The sequence below is a fragment of the Phocoena sinus genome, chromosome 5 (genome assembly GCF_008692025.1).
Source record: "Phocoena sinus isolate mPhoSin1 chromosome 5, mPhoSin1.pri, whole genome shotgun sequence".
In the NCBI taxonomy this organism is placed as follows: Eukaryota; Metazoa; Chordata; class Mammalia; order Artiodactyla; family Phocoenidae; genus Phocoena; species Phocoena sinus.
Window position 1 is genome coordinate 118,235,407 of NC_045767.1, and position 20,217 is coordinate 118,255,623.

General features: G+C 42.8%; 1 protein-coding gene across 2 annotated transcripts in view; it reads left to right on the forward strand.

Annotated features, from left to right (window-relative positions):
- Positions 1 to 19,105, forward strand: part of TBC1D9 (TBC1 domain family member 9) — a 114,902-nt gene extending 95,797 nt beyond the window's left edge. Inside the window, exons 14-21 of one of the 2 annotated variants that reach the window (XM_032632816.1) lie at positions 1,847 to 1,945; positions 2,119 to 2,187; positions 5,697 to 5,937; positions 11,000 to 11,065; positions 11,947 to 12,033; positions 15,626 to 15,700; positions 15,795 to 15,898; positions 17,003 to 19,105. In XM_032632816.1, coding sequence (XP_032488707.1) covers positions 1,847 to 1,945; positions 2,119 to 2,187; positions 5,697 to 5,937; positions 11,000 to 11,065; positions 11,947 to 12,033; positions 15,626 to 15,700; positions 15,795 to 15,898; positions 17,003 to 17,728 — 1,467 coding nt within the window. In that variant the 3' untranslated portion in view covers positions 17,729 to 19,105. Of the gene's footprint in view, positions 1 to 1,846; positions 1,946 to 2,118; positions 2,188 to 5,696; positions 5,938 to 10,999; positions 11,066 to 11,946; positions 12,034 to 15,625; positions 15,701 to 15,794; positions 15,899 to 17,002 lie in introns of those variants that run through there. The other variant, XR_004350037.1, reaches the window with a different exon arrangement.
- The last annotated feature ends 1,112 nt before the right edge of the window (positions 19,106 to 20,217 follow it).

Here is a 20,217-nt window from a genome sequence, read left to right on the forward strand (position 1 = left end):
CTGTCCTGCTCCATTGATCTGTATGTCTGTTTTTGTGCCAGTACCATACTGTCTTGATTACTGTAGCTTTGTAGTATAGCAACCTACAGATTCAATGCAATTCCTATCAAATTACCAATGGCATTTTTCACAGAATTAGGACAAAACATGTTACAATTTGTATGGAAATACAAAAGACCCCAAATAGCCAAAACAATCTTGAGAAAGAAAAACAGAGCTGGAGGAATCAGGCCCCCTGACTTCAGAGATTTGTCTTTTTTCATTCGGCGTAATTTCTTTGAGGTTCATCCAAGTTATTGTCTACGTCAGTAGTTGTTTTCCTTTTTTTCATTTCTGTGTAGTATTCCATGGTATGGGACGTACAAAGGCACTCTTTAAACCTTCTGTTTAACATACCCATGTGACCATTTGCCAGATCAATGCCACACCCCAAAAGTGCTCTTTGTGTCCCCTTCCTGTCACTATCCATCTAACCAAGGTTAATAATTCTGCTGACTGTTAGCACCGTAGATTTTGTTTTTGACCTTCACATAAGTGGAATTATACAGCATGTGCTCTTTTGGTTCTGGTTTATCTTGCTCAGCGTTGTGATTGTGAGATTTGTCCAAATTGTTCCTTTGCATTGCTGCATTGTAACCCATGGTGTGATGATACCACAATGCTACTGTAATGGGCATTTGAGTGGTTCTTGCTTTTGGCTAATAGTGGCACTATGAATATTCTACTCTATGTCCTTTGTTAAAAGTATACACACCTTTCTTTTGGGTATATACTTAGGGAGGAATTTCTGGGTCATAGGTATGTACCTGTTCAGATTTAGTAGATGCTGCCAGATAGATTTCCAAAATGGTTGTACCAGTTGATACTCTGAGCAACAGCATGTGAGAGTTTTGGTTGCACCGGGCACTTGCCAACACTTGATATTGTCCGTCAGCTTTTCCTTTTTCCTTTAAATGTCTTTAACCATTGCAGCATTGCTTCTATGAGTTAAGCTTCATGCTTTATGCAGAATTTCTTTGTTTTTCTTTTGCACCACTAAGAGAGATAAAACCTTATATATTCTTTCTATGCCTTCAGATTGGAAGACTTGTTTTGCTTTTGAAATTTAGTTCAACAAACATTCAGGCAATGCTAGGCATCTTGAGTTTGAAAAGGTTGCTAGGGGCTTCCCTGGTGGCGCAGTGGTTGAGAGTCTGCCTGCCGATGCAGGGGACGCGGGTTCGTGCCCTGGTCCAGGAGGACCCACGTGCCGCGGAGCGGCTGGGCCTGTGAGCCATGGCTGCTGGGCCTGCACGTCCAGAGCCTGTGCTCCGCAGCGGGAGAGGCCACAACAGTGAGAGGCCCGCGTACCGGAGGAAAAAGAAAAGGTTGCTAACCCTCAGTGTCTGCCAATGAGAGACAAATGCTATTGAGCTAGAGATCAGGACAGGAAGCCTCACTCCAACATTTCCTACAACCTCCCAGTTTAATAGTTAGCCTTATATACTTCCTTTCTTCCTGCCAAGAAAGTTCTTCCTTTAAAGCATTATTTCATCCACGAAGGGCCCTTGTAGCCTTATTTAACCCTCTCCTTCTCCCATGAACTGTTGATTTGAGGAAGACTCATGTGGCTTTGAAATTTGGTTCAACTGTTAAGAAGCATGAGAATTTTTTGTTATTTATTTATGGTTGTTTAATGGCCTCAAAATAAACAAAGGCCATATAGTAAATAAAGGTATAGTCTAGGAGGCCTGTCATTTGGCAGGAAATTGCCCACTGGTATCAGGATTTATCTCCATCAGTCCTGCAGACATGATATCGAGTGCTTTAGCAGATTTCTCGAAATACCAATGTTGTTTTTTTCCAGAAATTTGGAACTATCCGGGCGGATTTGATTGAGCAGATGAGATTCAAACAGAGACTGAAGGTGATCCAGACACTGGAGGATACTACAAAACGGAACGTGGTGAGTCTCTTGAGAAATGGCATGTGACCTTCTTTCTCCATCCTTCCTTACACTCCTACCAACTCAAATTCCTGCTTGACAGACTGAAGATGATTTAAAACAAGAAAATCAGGAAGTTTGCCATTATGACATTTTTGAGTTCGTGAAATTCATTGTGTTTATTCTTCTTATAGGTACGAACCATTGTGACAGAAACTTCCTTTACCATTGATGAGCTAGAAGAACTTTATGCTCTTTTCAAAGTGAGTTTCAAAGAAAATTCATGTACATTCAGGGGAAAAAGGAGTTCACTTTAATAATTCAGTTAGTTCTAGATTTTTCTCTTAAATTATGAAGGGATAGCATGAGTGTCAACATGCATAAATAGGAAGATAGAGCTGAGAGTGTAAAAATAGAGTACTTAATATGAAAAATAAAGATATAACTCATTTAAATTGATGTTTTAGCTTTCTTCCACTCCATATAATATTTTAGCTGTTTCCTTGGTTTTAAGAAAAGAGGGCGTTACTTTATAATTCTCACTGGAACGATGGCAATCAAGTTTAAATTCTTCCTGAGACTCCTGTAAATCGCAGTTTCCTATATTAATCTATATTAAAGCACTCTTAAAAAGAGATATGTAGCTAGAATAAGAATAAAGCTGCTCAAATGTCTAAGGAAAAGCTTAGTTGTTAAATTTCTGCAATTTTCCTTTCTGAGTCAGCCCATACCAATCTTGATCCTCAATAAGAAAAATATTATGTCAGTAAATAAAGCAGTATAGAATGGTTTTTCTTCCAGAAAAATACTTCTTTCATAACTGTCATTACCAACATTGTAAAAATGTAGCAATTGCCAAGAAAAACTTTTAAAAGATGCCTTTGATGTGGGTACCGATTTTATCACAGTCTTTAATTGGCTAGCTTCTTGTGTACAGAGGCTCTTACTCCTAGAACTAAGGAAGACGGTTGAGGACTGCAAAGATATTATAGGAACAAACATAAAGGGACAAACATAAAGATCTGAGTTGGACACTAATAGATCTTAGGATCAGACAAAGTGAGAGCTGGGAATATTTTTGCAGATGTTCCCGCTTGCCTGTTAGCTACTGGAGGCACCACCGTTTTATTTCCTTTTGTCTCACTGGTGCCTAGTTTAGTGTCTCTCCCCAGTAGGTGTTCCAAACATGTGTGCTGAATACATAGGTGAATTAGTGATCAGTTTTCCATCTAGTGTGATCTCTGCGTGCTTCTGGGGCCGGCAGAGAGAGGTTGATGGCTTTGTGCAGCCCAGCAGCATGACCAACAGAGTGGACAACTGTGTTCCCACCAGGCTGTGTTCAGCACTTGACCAGGATTTGGGGTAACTAAACGGAAGCGGGAGTAGCAGCTGGAGGCGGCAAGATCCTGCACAGATAATGGGAAGCGCTATAACATTAGAAAGAGGAGGCTGACTCTGGGGCACACCGGGAAAAGGAAGACCAGGGCTGGTTGTGCAGAAGTCCAAGATCCGGAGATCACTGAAGACACAGAGACAGGGGTGCCCTTGTCTTCTTACCCGGGCACCCTTGCACTCTCTGGTCTATGCACCTCCAGGTACCAGGTGTGACATTTATACACCGAGGATATTGCCTGAAGAAAGCTTTCTTTACACTCCAGAACCCTGCCCTAAGGGTGTGTTGACAAACACGAGTTCCCCAAGTCTGCTGAGCGCCCCAAGAGAGAACCCGAGACCCTTGGCTGGTGTCAGGGATGGGAAGGACTCTCGGGTACTTTGGAACCCAAGACAAAGACTTAAGTTACCGACTCTTCCTTGAGTCGTTCGAAGACTTTCATTGGCTTTAATTCATCTGAACGAACGTTTATTGAGGCATTACTGTGTCAGACACGCTGCCAGACTCTTAGTCCTTTAAAAAGCCAATTTCTGGGGGTTTTCCTTCGGATACAAAGGAAAGAGACATTTGTCTCCCACGGAGCATTCTGCCTTGGGCTTTGGGCTAAGACTTGGTAGGAAAAAGGTGAAAGGCCGCCACCCTGAGGCAGATTTGATGGAAAATGTGGTTCAGGGCCCCTATGCCTTAGTTTCTCTTGAACTCTTTCTAAATTAGTCCTTTTTCAATCTCGGGTCCCTAGTGCCCAAATGATGGAGTGGGGGGGCTCATCAAAGAAGAGGGTCATGGTCTGCATGGCTTGTTTCCTGAAGGTTGTGAGCACGGTGGAAGTGTCTGCACCACATTCAGGCCTGGTTCCAGAGGAACGTGAGCGCTTTAGTTAGGAGGAAGTGCTTTGGGTAACCTTCATCCACCGACGAAGCTCCGGTAAAGAGGACCCTTCCTGGGGATGTATCACCAACACCGTCCCACCCAGAGGGCTGCTGGGCAGCACTTCAGAGCACAGCTCACCCGTGCAGTCCCTCGGACCCTCCTCTCCGTGACGTCACCACCATCACCACTCCTCCCAAGCCCCGCCCCCATCTCCACCCACAGCGCCAGTGCAGCCCTGAAGCCTGGTGGCCTGGTGGACCTGACACACTTGCTTTATTCTCCCGAGGCTGCCCGGCAGAAACCTCTCCTTCCTTCTCTCTTGCCTACTCTCGCCCCGCTGTTTTGGGGGTTATTAGCTACAATTCCCAGCAAACAGGACAAAGACATTGGTCCTCTTTGCTCCGTTCTAAGTGAAAACAACACCCACTACTGACTCTCCCTTCTCAGAACCCCTAGGCAGGGGGAGGGGGAGATCTGTTTTGTAAGTGCCTTTTGCTATTGCAGTATTTATACATGCTTATAATGAAATAGTACAACAGAGAATAAAGTAAAAAATAAAGTCTCGCTCTGGATGCCCCTCCCATCTCCCCAGGCTACCATTCAGTGCTAACTGTAAATGTCTACATACAGGAGAGCTGGGGTGTTCGTGCTGGCCTTTCTATTAGATGTTTTTCCTTTGCGGTCTTCCTAGAATGGGCGTATATTTCTACCAGAATCAATATGACCTCATGAATAAAGAGGCAGCCTTTTTTCCAAGGACAGAAACAAGAAGCCTTTTGTTGGATCTCTGTCCTCCTCACCCTAGTGGTTCCTGCTCATAAGTTCCCTGGAGCTATTTTCAGATGCGTGAAACAGGAGGACCGCACACTTGTAGCCTGACTACTGGATGACTAGGATAATATTAATGGGATTTTGGTGACCGGGAAGCAGGGGGTTTACAGGACACTAAACTAGGAGTTTGGAGACCCCAAATCGCATGATGATTCTGCTTTGACTAACTGGTTAGATGACCCTGTGGAAGCTACTTACCCTCGGGGCTGTACCATCCTCACTGAGGACACAAGGTGATCAGATTGCCTGAATTACAGATCCTTTTTTCAGGTTAACATTCTATATATTTCTTTTAAATTAAAAAAAAAAAGTTTGTTTTTATGGGAGTTACTTCTTAAAATGCTTTTGAGTGTGGGGATGGGCGGGGGGAGAAGAAAATGGGGAGGGGGAGGGTTTTCTTTCTTTGTTCACCTACGCCAGTAATTGAACCGGGTTTTTCACGCCAGGTGTAAACGCAGAGATGGTTGCCGTGGAGTTTGGGGGGAGCGGGGTCAAGTGGAGATATATGTAGAAGAGAAGCCGAGGGGCCCTGCGACCAGACCACTGCCCCCCACCCCACCCCAGGAGATGCACATGGGTGACCTAAAGCCTTTTTCCAAATTTGAGGGAGAGCCTTTCTTCTTGGTATTTGCTGTGAGATGCAGTCCCCAGTAGTCCTCCTGTTCTTTGATTTTCCAGGCGGAACACCTAACCAGCTGCTACTGGGGTGGGAGCAGCAACGCCCTGGACCGGCACGACCCCAGCCTGCCCTATCTCGAGCAGTACCGCATCGACTTTGAGCTGTTCAAGGGCATGTTTGCTCTGCTCTTTCCCTGGGCCTGTGGAACTCACTCTGACGTGCTTGCCTCGCGCTTATTCCAGCTATTAGATGAAAATGGAGATTCTCTGATCAACTTCCGAGAGTTTGTCTCTGGACTGAGTAAGGATGTGATGTTATTGCATGAGTTGGGGCAGGGGGAGGGGGGAATAGGTCAGTAAGCACCGTGGTCCTCGTGGTTCTCTGTGCCGCCCTCAGGACCACAGCCCCGCTCGCTTCAGGAGACAAGGTTTACGGGACAGAGAAGCACATTTTAAGGTTTGCAAGCTGACTGTAAAATTCGTTTTTAGTTAATGGATATATTATATGATTAAATCGTTACCTTCTACATTCGATAGTCCTCAGCCCTAGTTAAAATACATTATCAGAGAGTTTGCAAGAATGCCAACTGAAACACTGAAACCACAAATCACGATAACTTTACAAGGGAAGAAATGTTTGGATGGATTGCTTTTCTTTGTCAAAAAATACATTTACAGTACATATGTTTCATAAAATTTTACAAAACATTTCATAATGTTTTTAATAAAGAGCTGAAAAAAAAAATGCAACAGCCCTGCTGTCTAAATGGAAGTCTTTTCTCTCCATTTTGCGGGGAGGAAGGGTGTCCATCCTGAGAACGCACACCCTCCCCTCCCAAGCAGCACGAGCTTCTGCCTGTCAGCCTCACTGTCTGACCTGTTTCCTGTCCTGTATTCCACTGGACTCTTGTCCCATTAATGTTTGAGCAGAAAAGCTACGTGGTGGTCAAGCTTGGCCCGCCCATTACGAGGTTGTGGATGTAGCAGGCATTATGTCAGGCTGCCTGAATGAGATAAGAAGGAAGACTTTTTAAAATTCTAATTGTGCCACTCTGTGACCTTGGTCCATGCACTTGAAAATGACCTGTGCCCACGAAAGATGAAGGCGTCAGACATAGAGCCAACGATGATTCCAAAAAGTACCCTAAATCATTAAGAATAATGACTGGAAGGCTTAAAGGCCAGAGAAAGCTGATGGTTATTAAAAAAGCAAAGGGGTATAGATAAGGTCCTCTTAGATAAGTAAAAACTATTTGTATAAAGCGCTCAGATATATCATTCAAAGGGGGTACATGGAGGAAACTAGCCTTTTTTAAGTGCAGGCTCTGTTGTGATGCTTTAGAACTTGTACTTTATCACTTAATCCAGACAACAGACCTTTGAGGGTAATAATAGTATTGATAACTAACATTTATATAGCATTTGCTCAGCCAGGCACTGCCCTCGTGCTTTATGTGCATTTAATTTACCTAAAGCACACAACTACAAAGTTGGAGTTTGAACTCAGGCACCCTGGAAGCAGCGTTTGTGCAGTTACTATCAATATTATGTTTTATTACCTGTCTGCTTACTATTAATACCCCCATTGTCAGTTAAAGAGATGGAGGCTTAGAAAAGTTAAGCAACTTGCTGGAATATTCATTTTTAGCAAGTCAGTATATGTCTGTTACTGAACTGAAAAGCACGGTTAGTACGTACTGGGTCCAGGATTCAGATGAGGGTTGTTCTCATTACTCTGTGCTAAGGACAGCAAATAGGATTTTTTTTTTCTTTTAGGGAAGAAGGAGGCATTAATTTTTAATTACAAAAGTAACATAAATACATTCTGCTTTTCAAAAAAGCGAACAAAATAAAATAAAGTAAGACAATCCAGACAAGGCTAAGGACCCTTTTGACCCTCTCCTAATCTTTTCTTCCCCAAAGTAACTATTATTATCACCTTGGCGTCTATCAAAAGGGAGATTTTTTTAAAATTAGCTTTGGACAAGAAAAAGGAGGAGAAGAAAGAGACAGGTTCTGCACGTAGAAAGGGTTCTAGGAATTTTTGCCGTAAACATCTTTGCTGTGGCCAGTTTTGTTGCAAAGCTAATTGGTCATAAGGCCATTTTGCCATAAGAGATCAAAATAATTGGTTGACAGTTACGACACTAGAAAAAGATAACAAATCAGTTTTTATAAATCCTTTGACGAGCACAGTCATGCCTCCCACTCGTCGAAACCAAAAGTTCACCAAGCTATGGCAAATATAAAAGAAGCGGCTACTAATTCACAACAGCCTTCGAGAACATCAATGATTGATTCTTTAGCTAATTTGGATACAACAGATTGTCCTCTCAGGCCGTCTTTACCAAATTTATCGTGCAGTATTAGACGCTGGAGGCAAACGAAGAATCAAGCTCCTCCTATCCCCCCAAAAGGAAATCGTAATGTGATTCCTGATGGGTATAAGTTTCTTGAAAATGGTGCAAATTTTAACACAGTCTGGCTTAGATTAGCTCGCTGAAGGATTTGCAAAAATTGCTATCTTATTTTCTAGTGTAATGTAACCATCAACCAGTTATTTTTATCTTTTGTGGCAAAATGGCCTTATGCAAATCTGCTTCTAGCAAAGATGTTCACAACAAAAATACCATACACGTGTAGAAAGTGATAGGAATAAATATAAATATTTAACTTACTTAAGCCTAGTCAAACCCCAACAAGGTAAATACTCTTCAAAATCTTCCGAAAAGGAAAGCGAGGTTTGCAGTCCAAGATAGTGAAAACATTGGAGAAGAGTACTTGGGCTTCTTAAAAATGCAGTTGAGTTCTCTGAGTAAAGTCAACTCCACCCCGTTTGCCAGGCGGAGTCTCAAGAGCTGTAGTCAGTCATGCGGGTTGATTACAGCTATGGAGACAGACAAGTAGACTAGAAAAGAGAAATTCTGTTCAAGTCTTAAGGAACTAAAGAATGAATTCTGGAAGAGATGGATCAATAATTTCAATGTTCATCTCCAGAAAGATCCCTCTAGAAATTAGTGAACAGAACATCTCTATGGAATTAGAGATGAGGGATTACAATCGCAAGCCACAAATTAGCTGGACCTCCTCCTATTGCTGGAAGGCAGCCTTTCTAAACACGCCATAGATGTCATGAGGCAGCTGGTCACTGGACAGATAACTCATTATAAATGGAAAGTTGGAGGGATATGGATGTTGGTGATTCAATGACTGTCTGAACCCTGCACCCAAAGCATGACGGTCAATGGAGAGCTCTCTAGTATGCTGGGCTTGGTGTTTAACCTCTGTGATTGTTCCCTCATTTGCAAAATAGTTATTGTCAGGACTAAAAGAAATAATTCAAGTAAAGTTCCTACAACAGTGCCTGGCTCAAAAAGTGTTAGTTATTGTTGTCACTACAATTACTGCTTATCCATCCCCCTCTACCTGACTTAGTCAGGGATTTAAACTATAAAGGTAGAGAAGCTACCATTACAATAGTGAAGAGAGACAGCCATTGTGTTGGAGGACAAAAACAAGATTTAAAGAAATCAGAGGAAGAAATGGTTGGCAAAAACAAACTGATAGAGATAAATCAGAAATCTTAAATTTTAAGAAATGATTGTAAAAGAACTGTATGTTTGCATATATAGTATAGTGGTTTCAGCCATGCGATCTAGGGTCAGACAAATCTGAGTTCAAATCCTGGGCCTGCCACTTGCTAGCTTATGACCTTGAACATTACTTAATATCAATAAGCCCGACTTTTCTCACCTGTAAAGTTGGGATAATAATTGTGACCGTCTCGTAGAATTATTGTGAGAAGAAAGTGAAATGCATATGGAAAGTAGTTAACATAGGATTTAACACAAAGTGAATGGTTCAAAAACGTCTGTCATTATTTTCATGGTTAGTATTAGTCAGTGTATAAGCATTTGGGGGTTTAGTTAACTATGTGGTCAATAAGAAACTCCAGAGTGAAGAGTGTCAAGAGTTGAATGCAGACTTAGGCTAAGAGTCAAGAACAGTTCCACTATTCTCTGCAGTGGACTAGAAGCTTCTGGAACTCTCTGTCCAGAGGGTTATTGATGGACACATTAACACATAAGGTGGATGTGGGTAAGAATAGGGAAGAGTGTACAAACGATGTCGTATAAGAAAGTTGAAAAAATGTAGAGAGGGTATAGCCTGGGGGATGTAAATTTGCCTTGAAAAGATAAGCTGGAGAGGAACAGGACAGCTGTCCTTAAAACCTGAAGGATCGTTGTAATGAAGACGTAATAGACCTAATTTTTTTTTCTTTTTTTTTACTCTAAAGAGGAAGGAAAAGGAATAGTTCTAAACCTTTTTTTGAGTTGTGATCTCTTTGAGATCTGATAAGGACTGTGGAAATCTTCCCAAAAAGTGACATCGGCACGTGGCCACATTTTACATTGTTTGCGGTTCATGGAATTTATGCACTTGAACCTGTAGGTTAAGGGTCCTGACTAAAGTTAAAATGACAGGAGCCCTTTCAGTGTTTCTAGAATTCCCCAGTGAGATGAGATGCCTCTGGTTGTGATGAGCTTCCCGTCCCTGAGGATGTTCAGACGTCTCTCCTACGTGGATGTGGGTGTGGGAGGAGGCCCCTGCGTTAAGTGGGAGGTGGGACGAGATAACCCCTGGTGCCCCTGCCAACCAAACCAGATCCTGTGATTCCCCTTTTCCCAAATCTGATTAACCTTCAACTAGGTGCTCTGAGAACACGCATTTACAAAGGATTTTCTGATTCCTGAAATACGTATGGACTGTAAGGGAAAAAGTAACAGGATTCTTTGGGTTGAAGCAGTGGTGATATAATGGCGGCTAGGTTAGGCTCAATTGAACTGAAGAAATATTTAAGAGACCCCAAAAGCAACTAAAAAAGATTTCTAAAATGAGTAATTTGAAGCACTCTTAAACGTGTATTGAGATTATTTCTGAACTCTAGCAAGTATTTAGGGTGTTGAGGCCCAGTCACCTGACTTTTCTTATCAATAACACTAGTTATATTTGTGCCAGCCACTATTCTAAGTGTTAACACCTTTAGTTCTCACATTTCATGGGCCCTGATATCAAGACCACTGGTAGTATCTTCTAATTTGTCATCCTGCCTCATAGAGGGGAAACTGAGGTACAGAGAGGTTCACTCTCCCAAGGGTACATAGTAAGTACAAAGCATTTGAAACCGGGTATCCTGGCTCCAGGGCTCTCAACCCAAATACGTCCTGGCCAAACTTTCTGCCACACAATACCTGGGTTTCAATTTGTAAAAGTAGGTGCTTCAGGGGGATGCTGAGCCTGGGGTGGGGGGGGGATTGTAGCACACATGGTGCGTTTCACATTTTTACTTATGTGACTTCTAGGTGCCGCGTGCCATGGGGACCTCACAGAGAAGCTCAAACTGCTGTACAAAATGCACGTCTTGCCTGGTAAGCGAGACACACAGAGTAGCACACGTACCTGTGACTCTGGCCTGGCTTGAAGTCTTTTTTGGCGAGACCTGTTTGCCTTTTTTTTTTTTGATGTACAAAATCACTCATTGGTCACTGAGAACAAACTGAACGATACTTTTTACATGAGTTCCTGAATCAGCAGGTGCTTAATTCAATGATCATTCACCTGTGTGAATTGTGAGTTGTAGTAATAGAAAAGAGCAGGATTCTGCAAGAGAACGAATAACACTTGGTAACTCACGGGATTCTGAGTCGAGGGGGAGCAGTGTTACCACCGACAGAAACAGTGGGAAAGATGGTGAAGTTGTGAGTTCAGTTTTAAACAAGGATGGCCTCCAGCTGGAAATATCTAGCAAATACTAAAAAAGAAATGGAGGGAGAGATGGAGGGAAAGAGAAAGAGAGGGAGAGAGAAAGGAAGGAAGGAAGGAAGGGAGGGAGGGAAAAAGGGAAGAAGGAAAAAGGGAGGGAGGAAGGGGGATTAGTTCCAAGGATAGAGATAGGGTAAAACTACAGATTTGGGAATTATCATGATAGTGTACAATTTCCCAAAATTTGGTTCCTCAAACCATCATTCCATAGGATTTAGGAAAAGTCTCCAAAAAAGGCAAATGTGAAGGGACACTTCAGTGTGGGGTTGTTATAAAGGAAGGTGGAGTTAGTACCGGAGGGAGCCCCTCCCCCATAAGGGTTTTGAGGAGGTGGGCATTTGAGGCCCGCACCAGTGATGGGACCCCCCAGCCCACCTTCGTAACTTCAGCTTCTCATGAGCCCCATGTCATTTCTTCAGCAATTAAAGCACACTTTCATTGAGTCCTGGCCCTGCCAATATGAGAATCATCTCTCCTCCCTCTCCAGAGCCATCCTCTGATCAAGACGAGCCAGATTCCGCTTTTGAAGCAACTCAATACTTCTTTGAAGATATCACCCCAGAATGCACGCATGGTAAGTGACTTTCCTCGTCAGGGCCTCTCTGTTTCTTTTTCTACAGAGCCCTCTGTTATTGGGAAAAGTTGCCTCCAAAGCTAGGCAATCAAAGAAGTATAATGAATACAAGTGCCTGATATGCTACTTTCTTTTTAAATTTTTGAACTTGACTAACTACTGGGGAGTGGGAACTTCAGGCCACCGAAAGGACCATGTACATTGTGTCCTGCTAGCTTAGAAAAAGCGTTACCTGGAGAGCATATTCTTTGCTCCCCTCTCCTTGATAGGGAGAAGCGCTCACTAAGAGTGTCATTCTGTTGTTATGCTGCTGTCCAGAATCTGGACTAGCATTGACATCAGATACGCTGCTCTGTAACAGACGTCAGCAAACTTTGGACCAAATCCAGCCCACCACCTATTTGTACGGGCTGTGATAATAAAAAATTTATTTTTATTTATTTTTTATTTTTTATTTTTTGCGGTACGCGGGCCTCTCACTGTTGTGGCCTCTCCCGTTGCGGAGCACAGGCTCCGGACGCGCAGGCTCAGCGGCCATGGCTCACGGGCCCAGCCGCTCCGCGGCACGTGGGATCTTCCCCGACCGGGGCACGAACCCGTGTCCCCTGCATCGGCAGGCGGACTCTCAACCACTGCGCCACCAGGGAAGCCCGATAATATAAAATTTATATCAAAGAATTAAAATAATATAAAATTTAAACATTACTGCCTATAAATAAAGTTTTATTGGAACACAACCAGGAACACAGCCAAGTTCATTCAGTTATATATTGCCTATGGCTGCTCTCACACTACAGTGGTAGAATTGCCTCAGATATTTGCCATCTGGCCCTTTACAGAGAAAGTTTGCTGACCCCTGCTCTGTGTGGTTGTTAGATCTACACAGACATGATCCGGCTCATCGGAAATATCTCCAGATTTACATATGAACCTGTTCTGTTGTGCCATGTGTGGATCTGAGCAGCGTCTGGGCTTGCTGCTGCTGAGCATTGTCTCCATCCTATTGATACTTCATCCGTAGGGCAGGCGGCCTCCTGACTTCACCCAAGGTTGAAAGTCAGCATGGGTTCCTCCTGGGTCCTTTTGCCTCTTAAATCTTACGGTCCCCAAATAAGCACAGCTTAGACCTGCTTTTAAACTGTGAGCCCCTAAGTGATTGAGTGGAGAGGAACGAGAGCCAGACAGTCTTCTTATTGGTGATACATGTTAAGGGCAGGAGTTTTGGACAGGATGCTAGCTCTGTTTGTCTAGATGACCTCAGGCAGTCTCGGGCATCTGGGAGCACCAGCGTCCTTGTGTGGAAAGTGGAGATGAGAGCTGTCACATTGGGTATAGTAAGGACTTAGTGTAGTAAGCCTCTTAGCTTAGTGCCTTAGCATATCTGACAGTATTCTTCAAATCCTTAGCAATCATATTTTGGCTGCAAAATGTTAGCCGCATCTTTCTTAGTGGGCACTCATCTCAGAAAAGGAGTCACTTGTTTCAGAAATGCTTCAGGAATGGTTACAGGCCAGTAGCACTTAATAGCCTCAAAAGATGCTTTTTAAAAAATGTTTTTTCTGGGCTTCCCTGGTGGTGCAGTGGTTGAGAGTCCACCTGCCGATGCAGGGGACACTGGTTCGTGCCCCGGTCCGGGAAGATCCCACATGCCGCAGAATGGCTGGGCCCGTGAGCCATGGCCGCTGAGCCTGCGTGTCCGGAGCCTGTGCTCCGTAACGGGAGAGGTCGCAACAGTGAGAGGCCCGCATACCGCAAAAAAAAAAAAAAAAAAAATGTTTTTTCTAACTCCATAAGTACTATTGCTTTGTATGAAAATTTTTAAAATATGGGTCAAAATATATAAAATAAGCTAATGATATCTTAAAACTGCATGATATAAAGATAACTATCAATAATAATTAATATCTTGAAGTATTTCTTTTCCTTTTTTATCCATATAATTAAAATAACATCCATAATGTATATATAAAACTGGGATCAAACTGCCGATACAGTTTTGTTCGTTTGTTTGTTTTGGCTGAAGGATCGTTTTATGAACAATTTAAACATAGAACAAGTGTGTTCTGGCACATGCCATCTCCACGTCTTCTGCCTGTACAGTTTTGTATCCTTTTTTCACTTAAAATCCAGTGAGACTATTACGATGTCACTTACATTCTCTGAAAACATGGTTTTTAATTGGCTGTATAATATCCATTGCATGGGGCTTACCATAACATCTTGGACTATCTACTTGTTCCCTAAAGCTAGTTCAACATTAAGAGGAGAGGACTTTCTCCACGGCATATATAGTTCATTGTCCTCAGTCTGTCTTAAAAACTGCTGAGATTTTAATTTGGCACTAAATATGTAAAAGTTACATATGCGGCAAACCAGCCTCCTTTTGTATGGCTGAGGAAGTGCTTGGGATGCATTCTTACAGCTGACAAACTGGATGGGAAACTGGGGGAATAGTACACCTCTCCCTTTTGAAGCCCTGGGATGTCCTGTTTTAAGAAGAAAGAAGAAAACAATTATAAGTTGTTTTCTTGAAAGTCAAAAAATGCCAGATTATGAATCTGAAGGCATTTAGTAGCACGTGACATTTGTTTTCTTTTATCAACATAGATGTCAGTTTCTTTTTAAAAAGTGAGTTCTTGATCTTCTGCAGAGCCTGACAGAAGGTCAATCTCATGTATACAAAGTTAAGATGATAATGTAACAGAGGAGGGAAATCAGCATTCACTGGGGCCAGCACCACCGTTTTTTAAGTACTGAACACCACATGACATCATTCCTTTAATTCCTATTTATACACCGAGCCCTGCTTGTGAAAAAGGATTCTTGGGGAATCTTTCACCTAGAGATAGAGTTTTTCGATTGTAAAAAAAAAAAAAAAAAAAAAGCACTACCTAAAAGTTGAGAATTATGTTTTATTCGGCAGACATACTGAGGACTTAAGCCCAGGAGGCAGCCTCTCGCATAGCTCAGAGGGACTGCTCTGAAGAAATAAGGGAGGAGAGCCAGGATATATAAGATTTTTTTCGCAAAAAAAAAAAACGGGTAGTGGGAATATCAAAGATTAGTGTTAATTAAAGAAACCAGATATCTCAAGTTAATGAATTGAGTGCTTTTCTGTGTATGGGAAGATGCAAGAGTCTGGGCTTACTGAAATCATTCCTTTGATATGCACTTTAGCTGTCTAGGGCCAGTATCCTATTTTTCTCCATCCTGAATCCCCGCAGGGTGGAGATGGCACGGTTGGGGGGCAGCTGCAGTGCTGCTGGCTTGATGGCTGCAACATCCTTTGTTTACTGACCTGGCAGGCAACACTCAGTTGTCAGATCAAATATGAGACACCCAGTAAAATTTGAATTTGAGGTGGACAAAAAATAATTTGCTTAACGTGAGTATGTCCCATGTGATATGTGGGAACTCACACTTTAAAAAATTATTTGTTGTTTACCTAATTATTTATGTGCTGGGGTTTTGTTTTGTTTTGCTGTGTTAGGCAACTCTACCTAGAGGTTTTTCTGTTTTCTACTACACCTGCTAAACCTATGGGTTTATCATGTAACATTCCCCTTTTTTTCTTCTGAATCTTTCCTGGTAGTGGTTGGATTGGACAGCAGAAGCAAACACAGTGCAGACGATGGCTTTGTTACAGTGAGTCTAAAGCCCGACAGAGGTACAGACTTTGTCTTCTCTGTGTTTCCCTTACTGCTGGTTCAACAGTTGCTTCTTGACCTTTGAACACTTATTTCTCGGCATTTGGGTTTTAGGGAAGAGGGCAAATTCTCAAGAAAATCGTAATTATCTGAGACTCTGGACTCCAGAAAATAAATCCAAATCAAAGAATGCAAAGGATTTACCCAAATTGAATCAGGTGAGTACCGAACAGTGTAGTTCATGCATTTCAAACCTTGAAGCTGTTTTCTAGTCATAGATAAATGTAGAATAAGTACTCCTCAAGGCGCTTAAGTAGTACCTGTTTGGATCTATTTTCTGCATGCTTCTGTGCATTCAAAGTATGCTCTGTTGTGAGAAAATGACCTCCTCAGAGAATATGTGAACCACGAAATATTCAAATTTGAGAATACATGCATTCTCATCCCAGTCTTTAAAAATACCCTCAGATACTCGGAAGACAAGCTCATGCTGTTTTCAAACCACTGTGCTCAGCTATAAAGGTGTCTGACATATTTTTTTCCTTAAACAGCTGAAATGTAATGAGGGCGATAAAACAACATAAATAATTAAAATACAGGATGCAAATGCTGTTTTCTAACAGAAGAACAGATAAATCATCCTGGTGGGGGTGGGAGGCATGACGTCCGTCCGTGGACACCAGCAGATGTATCATGGGAGAGGGGATTGGAGCTGACCTGACCTTGGAAACATTGGGCTGCCTGCTGTAGTGTGTAGAATTGAGATGAGGTGAGGTCTGCGATTTACTTAAGATACTGCAAGAAAGGATAAAACAGTTAGTGAAACATTTGTATAACATGGTCCTTCTTCTTTTTTTTTTTTTTCTAATATTTACTTATTTATTTTGGCCGCACCGGGTCTTAGTTGCGGCACGTGGGATCTTCATTGCGGCACGCAGGCTCTTAGTTGCCATGCATGTGGGATCTAGTTCCCCGACCAGGGATGGGACCCAGGCCCCCTGCATTGGGAGCGCAGAGTCTTACTCACTGGACCACCAGGGAGGTCCCCGTGGTCCTTCTTGACTCTAGAATGATAGGTACTATTATAAAGGCATATTATTTCATTCTTTCTACTTTCATGGATGTTAGAAGTTTTCCCCGTTTAAAAAAAAGGAAGCATTGAAAGAGACTTTAAACTACACATCCATCCACCCCACGGTAGGACTCTTCCGGGATCTTGTAGGAGTCCTGATATTAAATGGCTTTGCCATCCACTTGGGTCCTGCCTCCGTGCTCCTCATGAGGTGGCCACATACTTGTGTTTTCCCTCCATCACTTTGCAGGGGCAGTTTATCGAGCTGTGTAAGACGATGTATAACATGTTCAGCGAGGACCCCAACGAGCAGGAGCTGTACCACGCCACGGCGGCGGTGACCAGCCTCCTGCTGGAGATCGGGGAAGTGGGCAAGCTCTTCACTACCCAGCCCGCCAAGGAGGGCGGGAGCGGAGGTGGCGGGCCACCCGGCAACCAGGGCCTCCCTGGCGGCATGCTCTTCCCCAACAAAGGGCCGGGCCAGCCTTACGCACCGGACCCCGTGGAGCCCCTCCCGGCCAGCTTGGCGGGGGACGGCGAGGAACACTCCCTGGGGGGACAGATGGAGGACATCAAGCTAGAGGACTCCTCGCCCCGGGACCACGGGGCCTGTTCCTCCATGCTCATCTCTGACGACGACACCAAGGACGACAGCTCCATGTCCTCGTACTCGGTGCTGAGTGCCGGCTCCCACGAGGAGGACAAGCTGCACTGCGAGGACATCGGCGAGGACACGGTGCTGGTGCGCAGCGGCCAGGGCACAGCGGCGCTGCCCCGGAGCACCAGCCTGGACCGGGACTGGGCCATCACCTTCGAGCAGTTCCTGGCCTCCCTCCTGACGGAACCTGCCCTAGTGAAGTACTTTGACAAGCCCGTGTGCATGATGGCCCGAATCACCAGTGCAAAAAACATCCGGATGATGGGCAAGCCCCTCACCTCGGCCAGTGACTACGAGATCTCGGCCATGTCCGGGTGAATCCCGCGCCTTCTGTAGGGACACGCAGGCCGGGGGCGGGGGGAGGGTCTTTTTTATGTTCTGTGTTGGGGTTTCTTTCTTCCTTTTAAATTAAATATTTATTAGTACCCGGCTGAAAGCCTAGTGTTTTCATAATATAATACAATGGAAGCTGTTGGAGGAATACTTAAACACCTCGATGTAGGCCCAGTACACTCTCTTGTCGGGGGGAGGGGGATTTACCAGAATACAGTTTTATTCAGTGAATTCCGAAAGAAAGATGACTCTGTCCGTGATATGTGTGTATTTATAACTTCTTAATCTTGCTGTTGAGCTGTATACATAGTGCTGTTTAACACTAAATAAGGCAGCAGATGTGTATTGGGGCTTTTTAAATAAAATTAGAGCTGTTAAGGAAAGTAGAATGCTACAAACACAGAATGTTCTTAAATGGAATAGGCACTGTCAGCTGGGGTAAATCCTACACCACTTTTAGGGAGCATTAAAACTATTTTTTAAGATTTGAAATATATTTCATAAAAGTCCTCTATTCAAAAATCATGTTTAACAGATGTTCCCTTTTGAGGTTCTAAGCAATTATGAAAGTGTAAGTTGATTTTTATGTGATGCCGGAATAACACCTCTATCTGATCAATTTGGACAAATACTGGGCCAGTTTTGCATTTAAAAAACTGATGATTTAAGTCAGCTGGCCAGAATTCAGGGGAAATGAACAGTCTTTTGTTACAGAGAATCTGAAAGTGGCAACAGAAATGATGAGAGGGTTCAGGGTTTTTTTGGGGGGGGGAGTAAAAATACTGATGCTTCTCATACTAGATTTTCAGCCTCTTGTTACTCATTGCAAATGAAGCAAAAAGTAAAACGATAAACTTTACCATTTCCGTACTCTCCATAGGTTCAAGAAATTATACCACGTATCACATATGACCATCTTTCCAGTTAAATCCATGTAAAGTAGAGATAATGTAAATTGAAAACACAACCTGCAAGATAACGTAACTGAATGTTTAAAGCGGAACTTGTCACTTTATATAAAAGAATAGTATGCTCTATTTCCTGAATGGACTGGGAAATGAAAACTATCGCACCTGCACTTTGTATTGTTGCTTCTTTTTTATTCCTATTATAGTTCTGTCTTTTACACATGCTGGCGTTTTTTTCTCTTATTGTTGAATTCATAATCATGGTCACCTTTTCTTTGCTTATGCAGAATACTCCTTCCGATGCATTCCTTTATTTTAGTATCCATTGGTCTTTATTTTAGCTGCTGCTGCTGTTTTTTATTTTGTTTACAGAATGATTTTTTAAACTGTCCAATGAAGTAGTGTTAACCTCAAGTAGGATAAATGTGAACAAATAAAATACATCCGATACTCAGATGTGGCTTTTATCTCAGTGCTTGAGTTCCTGTCTAAGGTGATAACGTTATTCTCTTGACAATTTAGCGGGGGAAATTATGTTAGGCAACCATTTTGACTTAGGTAACAAATTTTTGTAGGCAAATAATTTTGAGGTAAGAAATACAGTATGGGGAATTCCCCGGGCGGTCCAGTGGTTAGGATTCGGCGCTCTCACTGCCGGGGGCCCAGGTTCAATCCCTGGTCAGGGAACTAAGAGCCTGAAAGCCTGCAGTATAGCCAAAAAGAAAAGAAAAGAAAAGAAATAACAGAAATACACTACATAGTGATGTGCATATGAATGTAAAATAAGGAAGAGAATCACTGTCACTCATCTCATCATTTAACTTATCCTGCATAAGTAATAAAAGGGTGAAAATACCTCTGTTTAACCCTGATTCGTGCATGGTAACACCATTTGGTATGTATTTAATTGAGTAGCCGTTCATTTGATTCGACTCTTAGGTGATTGTACATTATTCCATTATTCTGTCTATCACTTAAAGATGCCTCGAGAGAGAACGCTATAGAGTCTGATCCTCTCTCTCACCTCCAGAATTAAAGACGGGTTTGGGAGGGGAATGAACATGTATTTAAATGTGTAGCCCTAGATAAATAAGAGGAGCCAGAATTCTCCATTATCACTGAGAACGGGATTATAACTGAACAGTGTATCACCCTGAAAGTATATGTTCCTGTTGACACTCTGTCGTAATACTGTCCTTATTTGTTCAAGCACCTCATGGTGTTTCTGTCACAGTGTCAATATACTATATAACAGCAGGTTCTAGTCCGTTTGCTTCTAAAGGCTACCTATGGAGGAGCCCTGAGCCTTTGAGATGATACTTTCCAGCTCAGTCTCTGAGACCATCTTGTCAGTGCCTTCCTCCAGAGGCAGACAGGGCATTTCAAAGAGCATTAAACTTCCTGTCTAGTTTTTAATGGTTTGTATCCTCATGGGTTATTCTCTTTGACTTCAGTGTATTGTGATTGACCATCTTCTCTGGATGGCCACTTCCCATCTAGTTCTGTGATGCTAGTAATCATTACACCATCACAGATGACGGGCTCAATGTCTGTATCCTAATAGAC